At 44.4% G+C, this 23,542-nt stretch overlaps 1 protein-coding gene across 13 annotated transcripts in view; it reads left to right on the top strand.

Moving 5' to 3' along the window:
* Positions 1 to 23,542, top strand: part of sipa1l1 (signal-induced proliferation-associated 1 like 1) — a 459,559-nt gene that overhangs the window by 301,867 nt on the left and 134,150 nt on the right. For all 13 annotated transcript variants that reach the window (XM_070878865.1, XM_070878859.1, XM_070878868.1 and 10 more), the window contains 2 exons: positions 15,036 to 15,166; positions 21,083 to 21,271. In XM_070878865.1, coding sequence (XP_070734966.1) covers positions 15,036 to 15,166; positions 21,083 to 21,271 — 320 coding nt within the window. The remainder of the gene's footprint in view (positions 1 to 15,035; positions 15,167 to 21,082; positions 21,272 to 23,542) is intronic.

Raw genomic sequence — 23,542 nt, 5'->3', positions numbered from 1 at the left:
CAGATCTGATGTTGTATCTTGTCTCTTTTATCCAGGAACTAGTCTATTCCATAAATAATAGGAAGTCTGTGTTTTATTTTTATAGCATCTAGATAATCAATAGCATCCCTAAATTAATCTCCTTGTTTGCAACTTTTTTTCAGAATTGAGTATGATGAAAACATTGGGTCATTTAGCTTTGAACTTATTCTGATGAATTGCCCCCACTCCCTCTGGCTAACTTCACAAACCGGCAGCAGGGCAAAGAAACCATTGCAGCACTGCAAATTTATTTAAAGTGCCTTGCGTGTAGGAAAACTTGCAGAACAGCCACAGGAGACCTATCAATTCTGAAACTATTCCGCTCACTTTTAGAAACAGCAGCAAGGACATTTAACGGAATTTAATGCTAATCTGATTTGATTTAGTCTGTATTGGGGGCCACAGGAGTGCGAGGCAGCTGCCGGAAATGATCAGTACAACTCTTTTTTTTTAAACAAGAAAATCAGCACAGCGAACACTTTCAAAGCTTATTTATATCCTCCCCCATCTCCGCATTTAATTAAATAGTAGAACCTCTGCAGTTTCTAAATGGAGTGCGTGTGATTGATAATTTTTTGCTACCTCTTTCATTTTGCTTTTCCTCCCATGTTGCACCATTTCAACACTCAATTTCTGTCTTTGTGACCAAAGAAATGTTCATTCTCTGCCTTTCAAATGTTGATTAGTGTGACATAGAAACATAGAAAAATAGGTGCAGGAGTAGGCCATTCAGCCCTTCGAGCCTGCACCACCATTCAATAAGATCATGGCTGATCATTCACCTCAGTACCCCTTTCCTGCTTTCTCTCCATACCCCTTGATCCCTTTAGCCATAAGGGCCATATCCAACTCCCTCTTGAATATATCCAACGAACTGGCATCAACAACTCTCTGCAGAAGAGAATTCCACAGGTTAACAACTCTGAGTGAGGAAGTTGTTCCTCATCTCGCTCCTAAATGGCTTACCACTTATCCTTAGACTGTGACCCCTGGTTCTGGACTCCCCCAACACCGGGAACATTCTTCCTGTATCTAACCTGTCCAGTCCCTTCAGAATTTTATATGTTTCTATGAGATCCCCTCTCATTCTTCTAAACTCCATTGAATACAGGCCCAATCGATCCAGTCTCTCCTCATATATGTCAGAACTGCCATCCTGGGAATCAGTCTGGTGAACCTTCGCTGCACTCCCTCAATAGCAAGAACGTCCTTCCTCAGATTAGGAGACCAAAACTGAACACAATATTCCAGGTGAGGCCTCACCAAAGCCCTGTACAGCTGCAGTAAGACCTCCCTGCTCCGATACTCAAATCCCCTAGCTATGAAGGCCAACATACCATTTGCCGCCTTCACCGCCTGCTGTACCTGCATGCCAACCTTCAGTGACTGATGTACCATGACACCCAGGTCTCGTTGCACCTCCCCTTTTCCTAATCTTCCGCCATTCAGATAATAATCTGCCTTCATGTTTTTGCCACCAAAGTGGATAACCTCACATTTATCCACATTATACTGCATCTGCCATGCATTTGCCCACTCACCTAACCTGTCCAAGTCACCCTGCAACCTCTTGGCATCCACCTCACAGCTTACACCACCACCCAGCTTAGTTTCATCTGCAAACTTGGCGATATTACTCTCAATTCCTTCATCTAAATCATTGATGTATATTGTAAATAACTCTGGTCCCAGCACTGAGCCCTGCAGCACCCCACTAGTCACTGCCTGCCATTCTGAAAAGCACCCGTTTATCCCGACTCTCTGCTTTCTGTCTGCCAACCAGTTCTCTATCCACGTCAGTACAATACCCCCAATACCATATGCTTTAATTTTGCACACCGATCTGTTGTGTGGGACCTTGTCAAAAGCCTTTTGAAAGTCCAATACACCACATCCACTGGTTCTCCCTTGTCCACTCTACTAGTTACATCCTCAAAAAATTCTAGATTTGTCAAGCATGATTTCCCTTTCATAAATCCATGCTGACTTGGACCAATCCTGTTACTGCTTTCCAAATGCGCTGCTATTTCATCTTTAATAATTGATTCCAACATTTTCCCCACTACTGATGTCAGGCTAACCGGTCTATAATTCTTCTCTCTCCCTCCTTTTTTAAAAGGTGGTGTTACATTAGCTACCCTCCAGTCCATAGGTACTGATCCAGAGTCGATAGACTGTTGGAACATGATCACCAATGCATCCACTATTTTTAGGGCCACTTTCTTAAGTACTCTGGGATGCAGACTATCAGGCCCTGGGGATTTATCGGCCTTCAATCCCATCAATTTCCCCAACACAATTTCCTGACTAATAAGGATTTCCTTCAGTTCCTCCTTCTCGCTAGACTCTCGGTCCTCTAGTATTTCCGGAAGGTTATTTGTGTCTTCCTTCGTGAAGACAGAACCAAAGTATTTGTTCAATTGGTCTGCCATTTCTTTGTTCCCCATTATAAATAATCCTGATTCTGACTGCAAGAGATCTACATTTGTCTTCACTAATCTTTTTCTCTTCACAAAACTATAGAAGCTTTTGCAGTCAGTTTTTATGTTCCCAGCAAGCTTCCTCTCATATTCTATTTCCCCCCTCCTAATTAAACCCTTTGTCCTCCTCTGCTGAATTCTAAATTTCTCCCAGTCCTCAGGTTTGCTGCTTTTTCTGGCCAATTTGTATGCCTCTTCCTTGGATTTAACACTATCCTTAATTTCCCTTGTTAGCTACGGTTGAGCCACCTTCCCCGTTTTATTTTTACTCCAGAGAGGGATGTACAATTGTTGAAGTTCATCCATGTGATCGTTAAATGTTTGTCATTGTCTATCCACCATGAACCCTTTAAGTATCATTCGCCAGTCTATTCTAGCCAATTCACGTCGCATACCATCGAAGTTACCTTTCCTTAAGTTCAGGACCCTAGTCTCTGAATTAACTGCGTCTCTCTCCATCTTAATAAAGAATGCTACCATATTATGTTCACTCTTCCCCAAGGGGCCTCGCACAGCAAGATTACTAATTAGTCCTTTCTCATTACACATCACCCACTCTAGGATGGCCAGCCCTCTAGTTGGTTCCTCGACATATTGGTCGAGGAAACCATCCCTAATACACTTCAGGAAATCCTCCTTCACCGTACTGCTACCAGTTTGGTTAGCCCAATCTAAATGCAGATTAAAGTCGCCCATGATAACTGCTGAATCTTTATTGCATGCATCCCTAATTTCTTGTTTGATGCTGTCCCCAACCTCACTACTACTGTTTGGTGGTCTATACACAACTCCTACTAGCGTTTTCTGCCCTTTGGTATTTCACAGCTCCACCCATACCGATTCCACATCATCCAAACTAATGTCCTTCGTTACTATTGCGTTAATTTCTTCTCTAACCAACAATGCTACCCCATCTCCTTTTCCTTTCTGTCTATCCTTCCTGAATGTTGAATTTCCATGGATGTTCAGTTCCCAGCCTTGGTCACCCTGGAGCCATGTCTCCGTAATCCCAATTATATCATATTCATTAATAGCTGCCTGCGCAGTTAATTCGTCCACCTTATTACGAGTACTCCTCGCATTGAGGCACAGAGCCTTCAGAGCTTGTCATTTTAACACACTTTGTCCCTTTAGACTTGTGCTGTAATGTGACCCTTTTTGACTTTTGCCTTGGGTTTCTCTGCCCTCCACTTTTACTTTTCTTCTTTCTATCTTTTGCTTCTGCCCCCATTTTACTTCCCTCTATCTCCCTCCATAGGTTCCCATCCCCCTGCCATTTTAGTTTAAACCCTCCCCAACAGCACTAGCAAACACTCCCCCTCGGACATTGGTTCTGGTCCTGCCCAGGTGCAGAATGTCCGGTTTGTACTGGTCCCACCTCCCCCAGAACTGGTTCCAATGTCCCAGGAATTTGAATCCCTCCCTCCTGCACCACTCCTCAAGACACGTATTCATCTTAGCTATCCTGCAATTCCTACTCTGACTAGTATGTGGCATTGGTAGCAATCCTGAGATTACTACCTTTTTGAGGTTCTGCTTTTTAATTTAACTCCTAGTTCCCTAAATTCAGCTTGTAGGACCTCATCCCATTTTTTACCTATATCGTTGGTACCTATATGCACCACGACAACTGGCTGTTCACCCTCCCCCTTGAGAATGCACTGCAGCCACTCCGAGACATCCTTGACCCTTGCACCAGGGAGGCAATATACCATCCTGGAGTCTCGATTGTGGTCGCAGAAACGCCTATCTATTCCCCTTACAATAGAATCCCCTACCACTGTAGCTCTCCCACTCTTTTTCCTGCCCTCCTGTGCAGCAGAGCCATCCATGGTGCCATGAACTTGCCTGCTGCTGCCTTTCCCTGATGAGTCATCCCCCCCAACAGTACCCAAAACGGTGTATCTGTTTTGGAGGGGGATGACCGCACAGGACCCCAGCACTACCTTCCTTCCACTGCTCTGCCTGATGGTCACCCATTCCTTATCTGCCTGAGTAACCTTTGCCTGCGCTGTGACCAATTCACTAAACTGCTATTCACGACATCCTCAGCATCGCGAATGCTCCAGAGTGAATCCATGCGCAGCTCCAGTGCCGCAATGCGTCCCTGACTTCCCACATAGCACAGGAGGAGCATGACACGTGTCTGAGCTCTCCTGCCATGACTTAACCCTTAGATTAACTTAATTTCGCAACAATGTCAAAGGTTACCCACTGATAAGGAAATAAAAAGAAGAAAAAAAATATTAAATACTCACCAATCCACCAGCCACTCACCTACCCGCTTGGCTGTGACGTCACCCTTCGATTTCTTTCTACTTCTTTGTTTACCTTCTGCCCATGCACCTGCACCGGTTGGCTGCTCTCCAACGGTCGCATCCTTTTGTGGGCCGCTCCTCCTCGAACTCCCGCTGGCCTCCCCGACTACCGCCTTTTATGGGCCGCGCCTCCTCGAACTCCCGCTGGCCTCCCCGACTGCCATGCCCTTTTATGGGCCTCTTCTCCTCGAACTCCCGGTGGCCTCCCCGACTGCCGTCTTTTATGGGCCGCGCCTCCTTGAACAGGAGACATGTCCTGTATCTGCAGGGGGGGAGGAGGCCAAAAGGCAGTGGGAGCAGATAGCCGTGGAGATCAATGACAGGAGTCGAGTCCCAAAGACCTGGATACAGTGCTGCAAGAAGTTCAATAACCTCACGCGAGTGGTCACGGTCAGAGAACGCATCTTCAAATGCCATATCCTACCAACTACACCAGTAGTCTCAGCCACTGATCAAATCACCACATCCCCATCACTCACCTACCACCAATCTCTTATCAATAATCAGGACTCGTACTTTTATACTCGTGATTACACTTGCAGCACCAGCTCAGATACTGACACTGTGCGTATCTTAGAGGCTAGATTAGAGGTGGAATTTGCACATGGTGAGACACTGGACACGAGTGGTCTTCACTTAGGGCAGGGGGCAAGGATAGCACAGGAACCAGCTGTTTAGGGGTGAAGTCGTAGACAGGTTGCGCTGCAGAAAACTCAGATGAGGACTTTGATAGGATGGCCTACAGAAGAACGCTAATGGTATGCACAACAAAATGCTTGGTGCATTGGGAAACCTTCCAGAAAGCCTGTGGTCAATGTTGAGGACCATGGAGAAGTTCAGCACCGACCTTGCAAAGGGCTTTGCGCAGAGCTTGGAGCCCATCCTTCCCAGTATGGAAGGGATGGACAAATCCATGAGCACACTTGTGGACCCAAACATGATGCAATGTCTGACGGCCGATGTCACAGCTTTCATTGCAGCACAAGCAGCAGCCCGCCTAACATCTGAATGCTGCAGTGGAATCTCAGACTGCTGCGTTCTTGACTGCAAATACCAGTGTTCATAGGGGCGTGCGGTGTCACAGCTGTCCAGCAATCTGTCCTCCAATATATTACTAGGATTGCTGAGGCGCCGTCCCAGGGGAGTGACAGTGGTTCCATGGAACATAAACCTGCTGTCCTCTCTCAGGATGACCGCATTCGTACTCCCTTCACTGCCACTCCGCCAGTGCCCTTGCTGTTGCCCGGCAGCCAGCCAGCCCAGACTGCTGCCGCCCATGCTGAGATGGTGCAGTCTGAAGAGAGGCCTTCTCGACCCAGTGCTGCTCGAGGTCGCCCTCCAAGGCCATTTACAGTGTCCATCACTGAAGGTCAGCAACCTTCCATCAGCTATGCTGCAGCCACTAGGGTAGCACTGCGTAGGAGCACTAGGACAGACTAAGCCACTAAGGGACTGCACAAGGGTGATTACTTTATGTTTGTGTGCAATATGGCATGATTTCATTTTGAATGTTTATTTTGTGGTTGCTTTTATTTTTGCATTGTGGGCAAGTGGGTGCTGTAATGGTCAGTGACAGAGGGAAGGTAAGGTGAGGGTCTGTTGGTTTGCTGAAATGCAACTGACACAGTGGTTGCTGCAGACTGGTGGCATCATGACTGTGGGCAGGATACCGGGCATTGACCTGCGTGATTGGCAGCTTATGATCACACACCAGTTGCAAGTTGAGGGAGTGGAATACCTTTCAGTTCAGGTATAGGACAGAGTTGACATGTGGAGCCCGCAAAGTGATGTGCGTGTAGTCAATGGCAGCCCGCACCACGGGGAACCCAGCACTCCTAGCGAAGCCACATGCTTGCTCCGCCTGCTTGTCCTACGCTACATTGGAAGGCAAACTGCGAGATATTGCAAATATCTCCAGAACCAGCCTGGAAGGAGCCAGGCACGCAATAGTTAATCGACACGGTCACATTCACAGCCACTAGCAATGCAGTCCTTTCCTTGCTCGGAACTTGCAGTTGTGGTTACAGCAGGTGGTGAATTTCAGTGAGGATGTCCTCACTGAAGCGCAGACGTCTCGCACATTGTTCATTGCTGAGGTTCAGGGAGGAGAATTGCTCCCTGATCACTCTGGGCGGATATAGCCTCCTGCTGAAAGCCTTTCTCCCCCTCTCCCTCCTCCTCCTCTCTTCCTGCAGCTTGTCCTGCTCTGCATGGCCTCTATTCCAAGCTGTATTCCAAGGGAAATACCTACTAATGCACGCATGTCTGACAGCAAGTGGTCTGTGCAGAATCCAGAAGTCATGCAAAATTCAACACCTGCCACATCATTCCCTGTAGACTTTTCAACTGCAAATAACTAGAGAAAACACCAAACACTTGTAGGGACATAGCAACAGCCTGAAGAAATCAACTAGCAACTAACATGTAAGTAGTTGATGATGCTGTTAAACGGTGCTGGTGGGGGATCTTTCCTGCTGCTAAACGCATGTTCAACTGTGCGAGCTTAAGGGGGTTGCTGGAGCGTTCAAATCAAGGTTGCACGCTGATTGACGTCATGATCTGCCTGCTTCTGGTGGACATGAGCTGAGCGCGCGCTAACACTCTCACCAATATAGCATCTGGCGCGATTCGCTCCACAAGTCTACGCCCGTGCATCGGGCGCCATTTTAGTACCCAAATGGCCCCCGTCGCACCCAAACAAAGGGTCCTATAGATCCCAATTTCATATGTATTGGGAGAGCAGCCTCATATTAATGTTATAGAGGGACTATCATTTACAGCAATTTTTTTTAATGTGCTGAACCATTGTTTCTCAGTAATCTTGCAGTAATTAGTTTAGCAATGAGCTTAATTCTTCAAAGAGAATATGATTACATGAGCTGTTTAGTACGTCTGCACCATGATATCTGCTGTCGAGAAAATAAACTGAAAGTAAGTTATAAATTGCCCACATAGATTTAAGAATATGATTTTAAAATGACTGATGAGCTAATTTTTGAGTTCAGGTCGCAATAAATGACGTAAATTTTGCTCTTGCAGCTTATGATGCCATTTAGCCCTTGAATGAAATTATTCCCTCGGCATTTATCGTCTCCTGCCAACTGTATAACGTTATCTTTTTATTGTTTCATTGATCTATATTGAACATTTTTCTTTTGAAATGTTCACGCCTGGGAGAACTATTTTGGCTCACTTGCTTGCTAACATTGTGATGGAGTTGACCTACTCGTGATAGAGTTGGTCCCTGACCATTTGTCATCACTTCAACCCTCCGCATAATTGAGCGCATTCACAATGATAGACTTAGAAACTTCACCAAATTAGTTTCATGGCTGCTTGGATTTAAAAATCTGACCCGTTTTTATGTACCCATCTCGTATTTTAAACACAGCTCCTTTTTATATTTCAGTGGATTTACGATCTGTCTTCCTCTTTCACCATCAATCTCACTCCTGTCATTTCCCACTGCTCTTCACAGCTTTGTAGTTCCTCTAATGATATCAGCATTTACTGCTTAAACAAAAATCTTCACACAAGAGATGTCTAAAATAGACTGAGTAAACCAATAAATATATAAGAGGGAGAGATAGAACTTGCAAATACATGTCCTCAGGATGCTCCAAAGCTCAACGCGGCTGGTGAATTACTTTTCTTTGAGTAAGAAAATGTGGCAGCCAATTTAATGAGATAAATGACCAGTTAATCTGTTTTGATGGCGGTGTTTGAGGAATAAATATTGCCCAGAATACTGAGAGAAAGCTCCACTGCACTTCACTGACTGCCATGGATTCATTTACATCCTCCTGAACAAGCAGATCAAGCCTCATCTAAAAGACAGCATCTCCAACAATGCAGCACAGTGAGGTTTGAAAAGGTGAGAGTGCTACAACTGAGCCAAACTGATGTGTTCAAGTTCATCACATTTTGTCTCTGCCACCGTTATATTTTCATTGACCTTTTTGAAAAGACGGTTCGAAAGTTAAAAAAATTAAATATATATATTAATTCAGTTTTATGGAGCCCAACTCGCAACCAATCATTACTGATCACCTACACGTTTCTAGCAGGACAGTGATCAGAAATAGCAACTCTGGTTGATTTCCACAACTCTCTTCTGTTAAATCGAATAAAATGTCTGCTATGTAAATATCAAACTTCTGTGACATTTAAATCCAGTGCCATTTCAGAATATAAATTCTTTGAGTAAATGTCACTTCTGCTTTACGACAGGCTGGTGGGTTTTGTAAAATGGAGTTTCTAAAAAAAAATAGCAACGTGATATTCATTGTTTTAAAAAAAAAGCTGAAAATTGTATTTCAAGCAATTTTTTTTGCAGGTTCTTTTTAATTATTATATTATATTGCTGTAATGGTACCTACACTTCACCAAATAGACCTTTTGGGGTACTAGTATAGCTTCACTTTATTCCCCGCTCCTCTTCTGGAAGCATTGAATTTGTCCTGGGGTAAAACTCCACCTCAGGTACCTCGGGCGCAATGTCTGAGCACGGACAGTAACTGTCAGCAGATTATTCAGCAGTCGAGGATGACACCACAGAATCCAATCCTGCCTACCTGTAGTCTATAGACATTTTTAGCACAGGCTGTTGCACTTGATCAAATGCTGGAGCCCTGGCTGATTCTGAACCATCTACTTAACCACCAAACAGCTGACTCCCAGATTAAGGGCCCAAGTTTCCCCAGGAGTTGCTCCTTTTTTTTTGGAGCAACTTGGATTTTTCTGGACTATCTTTTTAGTTGCAATTCTGTCCATTTAATTTGCGCCAATGTAAGTGAGTTAGTTTTTTAAAAGTTTTTTTTTCAAAAGGGGGTGTTCCCAGCCACTTACCCCTGTTTTAGGCATTTGGCCAGCAAATAATTGCTCTAAACCAACGTATGTTGCCTCTTTCCGCACAGAAAAACCTTACCTAGAGTTAAGGAATCGGCGCAAGTAACTACATTTAAAGCACCACCAAGCACCAAATAAAGCACAAAAAGTAATAAGCATTCAATAAAAAATAAAGAACTGAAGTAAATAATTAAATTAACAAGTAAAGAACTGAAGTAAATCTTACCTTGAATTAAAGTCAGCTGTCCGTGCTGGAGTCCCTTTGGCCTGGGATAGGGGAGGGAGAACGCGCATCATAAGGGAGGGGGAAAAGTGTTCAACGCGGCAGGCTGGGGGTGGTGGGTGCTGGCATCTGAAGTGGAGGAAGGGAGAAGGCTGAAATCGGCAGGCGAGGGGAGGGAAGGGGGACTGGTGGGGTGCTGTGCTGAACGCGGCATCTGAAGTGGAGGGAGGGAGAAGGCTGAAATAGGCGGGGGGAGGGGGCGGAGGGAGAACGTTCAACGCGGAATTTTAAGGGGGGGGAGAAGAAGAGATGCACTGTGGGCCCCTTCGGCCTGGGATAGGGGAGGAAAAACGCGGCATCCTAAGGGGGGGGGTTGGGGGGGGGGGGAGAATGCTCAACATGGCAGGCTGGGCGTGGGGGGTGGCTGTGGTGCTGGCATCTGATAGACCATTGCACATGCGCGGCCGCTCCATCGCGCATGCGCAATCCTACCAACGCTGGACCCTAGACCCGCCCTCCCCCCACCCCCCGCAGGCTCTCTCTAGCCAGCACGGCCCTAGCTCCGTCCCCCTCACTCTTCTACACCATGCTGAGGCTAAAGACGCCCCGAGGATCGGCCAGAATTGCAGGTTATCGTTTCGGCGCATTTTTTCCTCCCAGAAAGTCAGTGAGATGTGCCGTTTTTTTAAGGGGGTAAAACTTCAGCCCTAATTCTTTATACTGGTAAAAGCCAACTCACTTAACAAGCCTTCTTTAGTACTCATTTAAGCACTTTGATCATATCACCTCAAATTCAGGCTGGATTATTTTAAATCTGAATGAAATATTGCAATCGTATCTACTTTAAATTGCTTCAATGAATATTTTATGCAGGAAATGCGAATTCTGTTTCACTTCCCACCCACCCCAATTTGTTTTCTCCCCACCCTCCTCTTTTCTTGGAATTGGTTTGCTGGAAAATAGATCTAAGAATACAGGGGGCCCTTTGATACATAATCCAATTGTACATGAGTGACAGCAAGCTATTCAACTATGGGGCAATCGATTGGAGTCCAATCTGCCCTCCCATAATGTCCGTCTGTTTTCCTGCAGGGATTGTTGAAGAGTGATTAAGGGTGGGTAAACCTAATTTTTTTTTAACCCCTTCCCAGGGACACTGAAGCCAATGCTGGTGTTCTACTGCTAACTGAGATCAACTAACTCTGCACTGACCAGGTGTTGAACTTGGGTCTGTGTGACTCCATGGCACACTACTACATGGTCCAACACGACTGTTCAGATGTAATTTCTGTTTCAGCCAACTAAAAGAAAATGTAGATCAAACCTTGCAAGGCAGTTAGTGAATTGACTTTGCAGATAAGAGCAGTCGTGGCCATGGGCAACACATCCGGCTGAAGAGCTCTAAAACTAATATAGCATCTCACAGATACAATTACTGGAATTAACCTTTGAGACCTGATGTCGCAAAAGATGCTTGACTTCAGATCTCTTCCTCATTCTAAGACGTTTCCCATGATTGGCTTTTTCCAACAGGTAACTTTGTAAACCTTCAACATTGTAAATACAGCATGTCTAAGGAGCAGTTGTGCTGACAGGATAATTGTACCTATTTTTACCTGTCTCTCACACACTCTCCGCGACTCCATATTACAAGGCTAGCACTCTCTGTGGCACCTGCACTTTATTTGTTCAATGTCAGTGTTAGTTGCCCACCCTTGTTCTATTACCTATGGTAGAAGACCAGGTTAGATTAACAAAAACCTTGCTCTGCTGCCAAAAGAAGGGTTCAACTCGGATGCAAACTGCACCCCCAGCGTACATCACCATGTCTCAATTCTCTGCTCCTGCTCCTTAAAACAAAAGCCTTCCATGCCACAAATAATTTAAGGAATTATGTTGTGGAAGAAGGCTATTTAAAATTAAGGGCCTAATATCTTGGTGAGATGCACCTCTTGTCACCCAACAATCTTGTACCCTATAATAAACACATTCTCTCGCCTGAGACAGTGAAGCAGAGTCATTGTTCTAGGTAAAAACAGAAAATGCTGGAAACACTTGAGTAGGTCAAGGAGCATCTGTGGAGAGAGAAACAGAGTTAACCTTTCCAGTTGATGGCCTATCATCAGAATGAGGGGTTCTCCAGCTTTCCTCAGATACGGATTTCTGGCGGCTTGTCCCATTTGTGTGTGAGGGAACTGATGGTCAAAAATGATTCTGCTTTATTGCCACTGCCAGGCATGAGGAGAATGAACAGAGGGTACCATTTTTGGAGTTAATTCCTTTCCCCCTCCCCCCTCCAAACCCCCATTGTACTCTGAATTTTTGTTCTGTTTCCTGTTTGAACTTTTAATCTTTCTACTTGCACACATTGCCATTATTCATCCAGCTGGGCAGGGTTGATATTTTTCAGCATCACACATACGGGGTAATTTTAACTTCCACGATGGTGTAAAATGGGCTACATTGATTTAGCAGCCTGTTTTACATCTCTCCTAATTATCGGCCCTGAAATTCCGATGTCCCGGGTCCGTAAGAAGTTTCTACGGACCTGAGAAGGCATAGGAAAAGCCAGTTTTCAACGGACAATGCGCATGTGCTGAAAACCGGCTTTTCCGATCTGTCAAGTTTCTGGCTTGACAGATCATCCGCAGATCGGGAGCGAGGACACTTGCAGGGCAAGATTTCCGATATTTACGAATATCTTGCCCTGCAAGTGTCCTTTAAAATCTTGCAAGTGTTTAAAAATGCACACACACATTAAAAATAAAGTTATAAAAACATTTTATTTTTAAAAACCATCCCCACTACGGTAAGTTTATTTTAAGGCTTAATTAAAAAAAACTTTAAAAAGTCATCAAACTTTTCTTTATAACATCTCTAATTTAAATGAATGTTAAATGTGTACTTTATATTCTATTTTTTATTGTGTTTGGGGGGGCGGGGTTCTCATTCATAGTAATGGGAGTTCCGGACTTACGGAACTCCTATTGCTATGAATGAGAAACTATATTGTACCTGATTGGCTGCTGTCTCCAGATCCCGGCCTGTGCATGTCCCCAAGTGCATGCGCTGTGCGCGCAGTCACCAGAGGCCTCAGGCTCGGAAGTTTGGACGGGCGCAGCAGCAGCAGGTAAGTGCGCATCTTTTTTCTGTTTTTAGGTCGTTTGCCCGCAGGAAGACGTCAACCGGAATTTCAGGGCCATTATTTCCATTGAAGTCAATCAGGACAGGTAAAAAACAGGCTGCCGATTCGCTATCGTTTATTTTACACTATTGCACAAAGTCAAAATTAGCCCCACAGTGCCACTCCAAAAGGAGCTAAAATTGTAGCCTATTATTTTTCACTCCCTCTGAGGGGGGTTCCTCCACAAATCTGAGGCATTCTGTCTCTTTCTAGTTCCCTGTCAACAACCGGATAAGTTGATCCAGGTAGAGGACAATTGTTTGAACCTAATGCATTCCTCTAAGTGAGAATCCAACACAGTGATGTTAGAGGTGACAAGGCAATTTTCAAATTCGCCTCGATATCTGTGACGAGATATCTCTGCTCTCGCAGAGACACAGTTAGCTGAATAGACTCCTTCTGTGCTGTAACCATACCTAGTTCCGTAATGTAACTAAGATCATTTATAGCTTCAGTTCAGTTTTGCCTTATTATTCAAAGTGTGTGTATCTAAAAAATCATCCAGAGAAATTAGATTGATGGATATAAATTGCACTCCTATGATGGAGAGTGCACTATTCTCACATCTAGCTTCTTGGGTACTGCCTCTACGATGTTTGGGATGGGAGGGGACAAGAAAAGGTGAATTAGAATCAGAATCATACCATAGAGAAGGAGGTCATTCGGCCCCTCATGTCAGTGCCAGCTCTTTGAAAGAGCTATTCAATTAATCCCACTCCCCAGCTCTTTCTCCATACACCTGCAAATTTATTTTTTTAAGTATATTTTGTGTTCTATCGGGGGGGCAATTTATTTTGAGGGAGATAGATGTCAGAAAGGTTGAGTAGGAGGTTAGGAACTTTGTTATCCTGTTGTAAAAGTACTTGTGCAAGACCCTCCTTAAAACCCACCTTTTTGACCAAACTTTTGGTCAGCTCCTCTTTTGGCCTGGTTTTCATTTTTTGTCATATGCCTTGTGTTTTTTACATTAAAAAGGCACTATATAAATGCAAGTTATTGTTGTAGTAGCAAATGTATCTATAGAGCCACTGAAGGTAGTTTCCAGCAACTTCTCTCCTCGCCCCCCGCCCCCCCCCCCCCCAACAAAAGCATTTTTTATTCATTGTCATCAGGTGAGTATGGGAGAGGGGCGAGGGATGCTAGTAATAATTTCCTTCTCCTTCAGTGCACAGACTGTGATGGTAAAGGAAGTGTTAGATTTTGCTGTAGATTTCAAGAATCGCTGTGTTTAAGATCCCAGTCTCGCATATGAGCATCAGAGCATCAGCGTACTGTGCTATGGGGTGATACTCCATGCGTTTCCAGTTGGATTTCCCAGTCTTAGACACAGTATGGAACAGTCCCTGGTCACAAACTCTTCCCCATTCATTTTCTTTGTTGTCATTTTCTCCATCTTCAGCTCCTTCCCTCCCCTCTATCCTCACGAGGAGGTGGATTGGCAATCCATCTCCGTCCACTTTTGTGCACATCTAAGTGGCTTCTTTCAGGACGGCATTGGTGAAGAAAGGAGCAGTTTGATCATGAGTAGTATGCAACAGAAGGAGACTATCAGAGATTGGAAAGGGAGAATAGAGAGTGTCCCCCCCCCCTCCGTGAGCGGGGGGAATGCTAATTTTAAAGGGCTTCTTTTAAATGCATATAATTAAGGAGCAATTTATCTCTTCATCTCTAATCTGTGATGTTATAAATCAGTGCCTATAATTGATCAAACAGGAATGGACGAATGATTTTATTCATCAATACAACACAATTATCTTTTAGATAATGTAATTTTGCGTCACTGAATTTGGTTTATATATTTGTATGATCGGTGATTAGGTTGTGCAGAAGTTCCTTCCAATCTTAATTGTAGTTGTAGCCCCATGGACATTTGACAATACTACTTCTGCATCATGACTTCTATGCAAGTAAACTCACATTTTATGGATTTTTTTCCTTCATTTTAAATTATATTTTCTCAGAACACTCAAACTACTTTGGGGTGGATGAAAATCTGGGTCCTGTGGCGGTGAGCATTAGACGGGAAAAGCTGGAGGACAGTAAAGAGCATGGACCTCAGTACAACTACCGAATCATCCTTAGAACAAGTGAGGTGAGAGCATTGAATCTACTTGTATCTGATTCAAGTAAACATGTAGTTGTATTGGTTTTAAAAGTACTCGTCAACACAATCCCAAATGTTAAAAAAGAGAGAGATCTGCATTCTTAACTGGTGGTTTCTTTGTTCTTGAATTTTGTGTTTTTAAAAAGAAAGATTTCCATCTTTATATATAACATCAACTTGCGTATCTCAAACATCTTGAAGGATGTCATGTCTTGGTCATGCAGTAACCATTCTGTAGGTATAAAAGGCACCCATTTTCCTCCCAGCATGATCAAACAAAGTGGCCAATCAATCTGTTGGTAGTTTTGGTTGAAAGAAGAATTGTTGGCTGAGATACTCCGAGGCCTCCTTGCTCTTTGTTCAGTTAGTGCTACAGGATATTTAATGTCGACATAAAGTAGCAAAACAAGCAGACAGGGACTTGGTATAATGTCTCATCTAAAAGACAGCACCTTCAGCAATACAACATTCCCTCAGTTACATCCTTGCAGTTTCGGCCTAGATGATGTGTTGAAGTCCTTGAGTGGAGCTTGAGCCTACGACCTGCTGTCAACTAAGTCAGGCTGACAGTGATGTGATTTTAGCATGTTGCAACTAGCCTCCTGTTCCAAGTGACAGCATCCATCTGGAACTCAACTCCATAGTATTGCTAACCGGTTCTACATAAAACACTCTCTCACAGGCTTCTTCTGACCAATAATTATAAACAAAGAAGAAGAACAAAAGAAGACTTGAATCACAGCAGTAAGTGTACAGATGTCTCCTGTTATAACATTTAGGGTTATGCAGTAATTTAGATGAAGCACACTGCACTGCCCATTTTAAAAGGCCTACTGCTACGATAATGCAAGATCTCATCAAATATTACAAGTTGGCTTTGATATTCTTTAAAATGAGGCTGAAAACAAGGTTCAAATTCTCTTACTTCCTCAGCATTGTCAGTATATCACTGACCTTTTCAGGGCCCAACCCATTACCACTAAAACAGACGACCCGTGCTTTATAACCAGTGCTGATTTGTATTTATTAAACCAGTGATGTTTTATAATTAGGGCAAGTATTTTTTTATTTGCCACTCAGAAGCCAGTATTTTCATTGCCTCTGGGACTTTTCATGCGAAGTGGCAATATTTGGGCAGCAAGTTGCATTACACACATATAGTAAGTGTGAAAAATTGCATGATGTGTTGCACAGTGACAAATCACTGTGTTCCTATTTATAATTCATTGTTTTTTACTTTTGCTGTTAGCATACTTTGGTACATGTCACAAAGTAAACAATGACCACCTCACTTTTTTTTATTCGTTCATGGGATGTGGGCACTGCTGGAAAGGTCAGCATTTATTGTCCATCCCTAATTGCCCTTGAAAAGATGGTGGTGAGCCGCTGCCTTGAACCGCTGCAGTCCTTGTGGTAACTCCCTGTGTCCCTGGATCCTGGGTTAATGCTTGTGTAGTGTGTGACAGTTTGTAATGTTTTAATGGGAACTTGTGGAAATCTGAATTGTTTGAAGTTGACATTTTGTAATATTTCTGTTAAATATTTAAACACTTCAAGTATCATTCCCACAAGTGAGGTCTTAAAAGCTACTTTTGATTGCTGTTGCAGATACAGTTAAGAACAGGTGGGACAGGCATTTCCTTTAGCACACAACTGCACACCCATGATTTGTAGTGTGTTGAAATGTGGCTGAAAGATTGGTGTACAGGTTCAGCCTCCAAAATCTGGAATGTTCCGGAATCGGGTCACCAGACCAATTGGTGGCAGGGTCGTCCAGAATCTGTAAAATGTTCCGGAATCTGGACCCACTGACCTCGGGCCTCGCCTCCGCTCGCCTCGCCCCGCCCCGCTCGCCTCACCGCCGCTGCCCTTACTTTGGGGCCCCACCGCTGCCTGACCTCGGGCCTTATCTTGCTGCCGCTGCCCTTACCCTGCCACCGCTCGCCTTGACCCGCTCGCCGCCGCTGCCCTTACCTCGGGGCCTCCTCACCGGCCCGCCCCAACACCACCTCTGCGATGGGGCCCGCCGGTCCGAACACTTCCTTGGTGGTGGGGCCCGCCCACACGCCTCCAACTCAGCGAGGCCCGCCTGAACATCACCACAGAGGCTGGGCCCTGCCCGACAACCTCCTGGATGGGGCCGGCGACCCGAACAGTTCCTCGGCGAGCAATCTCCCCCCTTCCCCCCCCCCCCCCCCCCCCCCGACGTTCCGAAATCCGGAAATATCCGAAGTTGGGCTCGGGTGTTTCCAGATTCGTGACGTCAGAAAGACATTCCAAAATCCGGAAAAATGCAAAATCCGGAACGGCCTCAGTCCCGAGGATTCCAGATTTGGGATGATGCACTATATCACAAAAATCTAGAAAAATATTCTTGTAAATGACATTTTTTAGTTTAGGGAGTTGGAGAAAATGAAGTGATGCAATTTGCAGATGGAACCGTAGCAAGATATGGAGACTGGCACTTAGACAGAGGCGCTTCCATTTCCATTGAAGGGTGGTCCTGGGGACACACAGTCATAGAACATAGAAACATAGAAATTTACAGCGCAGAAGGAGGCCATTTCCGCCCATCGTGTCCGCGCCGGCCGACAAAGAGCCGCACAGCCCTCGGTCAGCAGCCCTGAAGGTTGCATATAAACCTATGAACAATGGCAGAAAGATAAAGAGCACCCAGCCCAACCAGTCCGCTCCACACAACTGCAACACCCCTTCCACTGAAACATTCTACACTCCACCCCAGGCGGAGCCATGTGATCTCCTGGGAGAGGCAAAAACCAGATTAAAAACCCAGGCCAATTGGGGGAAAAAAAACCTGGGAAAATTCCTCTCCGACCCATCCAGGCGATCAAAACTAGTCCAGGAGATCACCCTGGCCGTATTCGATTCCCTGCAGTACTTACCATCGTATCTGCACCCGCCAACCGAGGTTATTCAGTCTAATCCCAATTATCAGCTCCAGGTCCGTAACCCTGCAGGTTACAGCACTTTAAGTGCCCGTCCAAGCACCTTTTAAATGTGGTGAGGGTTTCTGCATCCACCACCCTTCCAGGCAGTGAGTTCCAGGCCCCCACAACCCTCTGCGTGAAGAAGCCCCCACTCAAATCCCTTCTGAACCTTCCACCAACCACCTTAAAACTATGCCCCCTTGTAATTGACCCCTCCACTAATGGAAATAGGCTCTTGCTATCCACTATGTCCAGACCCCTCAATGAGGTGTCCTCAACCTCCTCTGTTCCAATGAGAACAAACCCAGCCTATCCAATCTGTCCTCATAGCTAAGATTCTCCATTTCCAGGCAACATCTTTGTTGATTCTGCCCTTCTAGTTGTTGACCTGGTCTATTGGATAAGACTATGTGCTTTAGTTAGGTATTTGTGGTTTATATAACAATTTAAATCTGTTACTCTCTCGTGACTACACATTGACAAACTTTGCCTATACATCCGAAGTCAAGAGCAAGTTGGGATTTAGTAAAGATGTGCTTTTGTTGGATTAATTTAATTGTAGACTAAACATTAAGCAACAAGACATAAACAAGATTGTATATGTTTAAAACCTGACGTGATGGAGTGTGTGCATCTGTTATTAGTTTCATACTGGAGTTTTGAAAGCAGATCCTGAGGAGATGTAATGGTGCAGTCTGTTCAGGTGCCAGCGGCAGGTGCCACAGGTTCTATTCCAAGGACCTGATGATTCCCTACAATTATCAACATGTTGCCGGGTGAATTTTAGGTTATCCCGATAGCAACAGGGGGAATTGCAGGAAAGCCGTCTCCGGGCTGCACTTGCTGTAGTATAAATGGAAACCTGGGAGCATAATTTCTCGAAGCACTGTGCTGTGGCCAGTGCATGGTAGGGGACACCAACGGGATTAGCGATTAAATTTTCTATGGGGGAGAAATTTACGTTGTTTGCGTCTCCCGTTGGGGGCGCTAACCGGGAGCAAAAGACTTCTGGTGCGGGGCCGCTACCGAATTCCGTGGGAGTTAGCGGAGGCTCTAACCAGTAGCACCCTGCTCCTGCCAGTGATGACAACGACAATGCCATCGCCGCGAGCAGAGACCCATTTTCACCCCAGAGCTAAAATTCGGCCGTTGCAATCAATGCCCGCACCAGCTTTGTGGGTCGCAAACCGAGCCGCAATCAGCTCACTGGGCAAAAATTAAAGGGAAGGTGCGGCGCGCGGTTTATTTCAAATGGTCGACTTACAAATCGCGGCCTTGCCTTGTTCAATTTGCAGGGTCCGTGCCGCAATGTTGTAGCCTGGCACTCTGCTTCTGTGCTGGGCTGCTGCCACGACACCCTGCTCCCCAGTGGCCAAGTGGTGTGGCCCCTTTTCCCTGATGCAGAATTGAGAGTGTGCCCTCCCCTTTAACAGAAAGGGAGGGCCCTGTGCTCCCATCAGCACAACGGAGCTCTTGCAACGGTTACGGAGTGGTGCAGAATTTCGGCCCCTATATATCCAGTGAAATATAACACATTTCAAGGTTATGGTACATCTTAGAATGTTGATGTGACCTGTGTTTACACAGTCTCTGCAAAAGAGACAAATCTTCTGAGTGGTGAATTTTGTTTATAGTTTAAGAAATGGCAAACAAATTCTTCATAAAACCACACAATTGCTTTGATGTGAATCGATGAGACATATCTGGGAACGCTGGTTGTTCCTCAACAGCTGGGCCGTTTAAGAGTGGGTTCATACGCAGTGTCAAGAATTTGGATTCTGATAAATTCATGGCCTTACGCCCACGTGTCCTCCACAGTCAGAATGTCTGCTCAGTCTGCAGATATTATCATGGACACTATCTTGCGTTTTGCCTGGTTGAACTGATTAGGATCCACAATTGAAAGCATCCCTCCCTTAGCACCTACTGGGGCAGATAGTTTCACCTCGTTTGTTGTGTGGTGCATTCATACACAAGCTCCCTTTGGCTGTCGCGGTCCCATTCATACAGGCACCTCCAAAACCTCATGTGACCTTGTAGTGAGTCATTTAATGGTGATGTCCTGACATCATGGTTCGTGCTTCACTAAACAGTTTAGTTTTTTTTTAAACCTTTAAATGTACTTTTAATGTATTCCCTTGAGGAGTAGTTAATTGGTGTTGCACATCCTTTGTCTTTGGAACCTGAGACCAGCAGGTTCTGTCTGAAATCCTCAAACGCTGGAGTTAGACAGTCTGGTCCGGAGATCAAATTATTCTGCCAGTGCAAGCCATCTTTTAGCTCCTTTATAGTGAAGCATTGTTTTGAATTTGCAGTTTTGATTCAAACCCATTCATAGGCATTCCTATCACCTTGCCTTAATTTACAAAAAATGGAAATGGAATTTTCCCAAGTTTACCATGTGTTTCGTTTACTAACCAACCAAATTCTGAACTCCCCTCAGCCCTTTGTGCAAGACTCTGGTTCCAATTCAGAGACTCCAAAGCTGACAATGCTGTGGAAGCATTGCTTTTAAAATCTTGAATAATATCATGTGAGGACACTAAATCTCTGTATTTTTTTTATTTGCCAACTTTCTCCCTTTTCTCTTCCCACCCCCCGCCCCCCCCACCACCCCCCATCCCAAAAGCATTTGCTCCTACGTGGTGTGTGGGTCCTCACTCGGGTGGCTAGGATTTTTGTATGAGTCTTGACAGTGAGTATTGGCAAGTTAATTAACCGAGGAGACATCACAGCCCAATTCTCGCCTGACATCCACGCTGGAAATTTAAAACAAGCCATTCGGTAATGATCACAAGTGGGAACCCTGATTGATTTTTCCTATCCCTAAAATAAGTCTCTGAGACCCACCATAGTGCACAAGTACGGCGCTGGCCGAGCTCATCCAACTCAACACAGACTGAGAATCAATTGTGGGGGGCAGCAAGATTAAATCTTTTTTGATGATATTTTCCAGCTGACTACTTTAAGAGGTTCTATATTGGAAGATGCAGTTCCTTCAACAGCTAAACATGGCACAGCCAGAGGTATACCCACGAAAGAAGTACTTGAATTTGCCGTAACAGAGCTCAGTGTTAATTGTCTCAGACTGGGCCTGAATACCCTCAAAGTCACAGAGCAGCTTATGAAACTGGATGAACAAGGGGTGAGTGTTCTTCTCAATCCTGCTTTCTTTAGAATATTATTTTTTTAATCGATGATATGGAAGAGTGGGTTTTGGCTCAGATGAGTTGGACAAATATATGCTGATTATGACCAGTAAAGGTGGCTGCTCAAAGATGTTTGAGGAATCATGTTTCACAACGTGTCTTGTCTTTCATTCAATTCTTCAAAGCAGCTTGCTTCCTTTACCATCTTCCCAAATGCCGTGAATAACAGTCACTGTTTAAGCAAATATAAATGGGGAGGGGGGCGGGGGGTAGGTGGAGGAATGTTAATGCTAGTTATAATTCTTTGTTCGATTTTCAAAAGACCTACAATGGCAAGGCTCAGAGTGTACAGTCTGTTTTTAGTAATAGAGTATATATATATGTTATGATTATGTTGTTTGAATTCAATAATCTAGAATTATTTCTGCATTTGAGCTACTTTGTATTTTCCAAGGTAAAAAAAAAATTGGCTAACTATTTTATTGGTGGTAGGAGAGAGAAGGGAAAGTTTGAATAAATACAGAAACACCAAGAAATTAGAGCATGCGTTATTTTCTAGTATGCTGTACATATACTCTCCTGTAAAAAGTTAGTGATTGGTACAGATGTTTCAGTCTCTGACTTGGTGGCCATGTTGAGATTGATATAGGATGATAAGGATCAAGTCAGGAATTGGCTGTCATATTTGTTCATTAATGTAGAATAAAAATTAGAGGATCTGCAGAGCATCAATTTCACAAAACTGGTTACTTAGAGAATTGATGCATATACTGATAAAATCATGTCATCAACAGAACTGTAATTCAGGTAATTGGCATTGAGGAGCTCCGTTCATGTAAAATATTTTTATGTTGAGGCACTTTCTAAGTAGTTTACTGCTCTGGTTGGTCAGTAATGTAAAACCCAAACTTGGCAGCCTGCTGGACTAAATACTGCACTGCTTCCATGCAAGATGGGCTCAGTCACATTAATGAGCTTTGATCAACTTCCTGCTGGAACCTCTGTGGCAGCTTGAACAGTGCCAATTATCCCCGGTGCATTTCTTAAAATGATGCTCCATTGGTGTGAGCCTGGATCAGTACTTTGCCTCAAGCTTTTAGGATTCTGAAAATGGTCAGAATAATTCTGATGGGTAAGTTGACTGCTTCCAAGGGGGCTGTTTGAATGCTAAACAAACACTGAAGCAGAAACCTGATGATCCAAATTCAGGGAAAGGGAGAGAAACAGATACACTATTGGAAAGAGAGTCTTTGCTGCATTGAAACATTTTCCCATTGCGCACTAGTGTAAGTCAGGCAGGTTTTTTAATTACCATGGGCAGAATGCATTGATAAAGATCACTATGGTGAAAGCTTCTACTATTAAGTGAGAACAACAGAAAAATCCTGCTAATGAGAATTATGTCAAGGTCTCTTGCCCTTCTCCAAGCAAGGATGGAGATCCCTATTATGCAAGGACTGCAGAGTAGATATTGCTCGGAGGTGATGGAACATTATTGGGTGCCATTAACTGTTCCATGTTTGTATGTAAATATTGTTTACATTGGTTGCATGATGAGACATGAAGTTATGACCCAGCAATGAGGCAAACAGTTTAGTAGAACAAAGCTTTTGCATATGAAACAGTCTCCAACATATAAAAGTCTCTGATTTGCCTGCTTTAGTGCTGCAGTTCACACATGTTTCCAGAAAACCATTGACTCCATCAATCACCCATCTGCTCTCACCCTGCAACGTGAGTTCAAACCCCACCATGCCGTTTGAGAATTTGAATTCCATTTAATTTTTATTTGTAAGAAAACTGACAATTAAGCTAATGGATTATTGTAAAACCCCAACTGATGCACTAATGTCCTTTAGGGAAGCAAACCTGCCATCCTTACCCAGTCTGGCCTCTGTGACTCCAGCCCCACACTAACGTGGTTGACTCTTAACTGCTCTTTGAAGTGAACTAGCAAGCCACTCAGTTGTATCGCTACCATCTCAGGACAACTAGGGATGTACAATAAATGCTGGCCATACCAGCAGTTCCAAGATCCCGAGAACAAATTAAAAAAAAAAATGTTCTGCAAGAATTTTTGCAGGAGATGTGATGAATTGGGGCTTGAATTGAGTTAGGAAACAACGCTATGCAGTGCATTAGGTACTGAAGCCTACTGGAGTTTGTGCTGCCAGTATTTCACTGGAGAATCTAAGGCTGCTTTCAAACAAAGGATCATCATGTGATATGGATGTTACAGCAAGAGAGGAGTCTGCCAATCTACTGAG

The sequence above is a fragment of the Pristiophorus japonicus genome, chromosome 4, assembly GCF_044704955.1.
Source record: "Pristiophorus japonicus isolate sPriJap1 chromosome 4, sPriJap1.hap1, whole genome shotgun sequence".
Taxonomy (NCBI): Eukaryota; Metazoa; Chordata; class Chondrichthyes; family Pristiophoridae; genus Pristiophorus; species Pristiophorus japonicus.
This window is presented reverse-complemented; position numbering and strand designations above follow the sequence as displayed.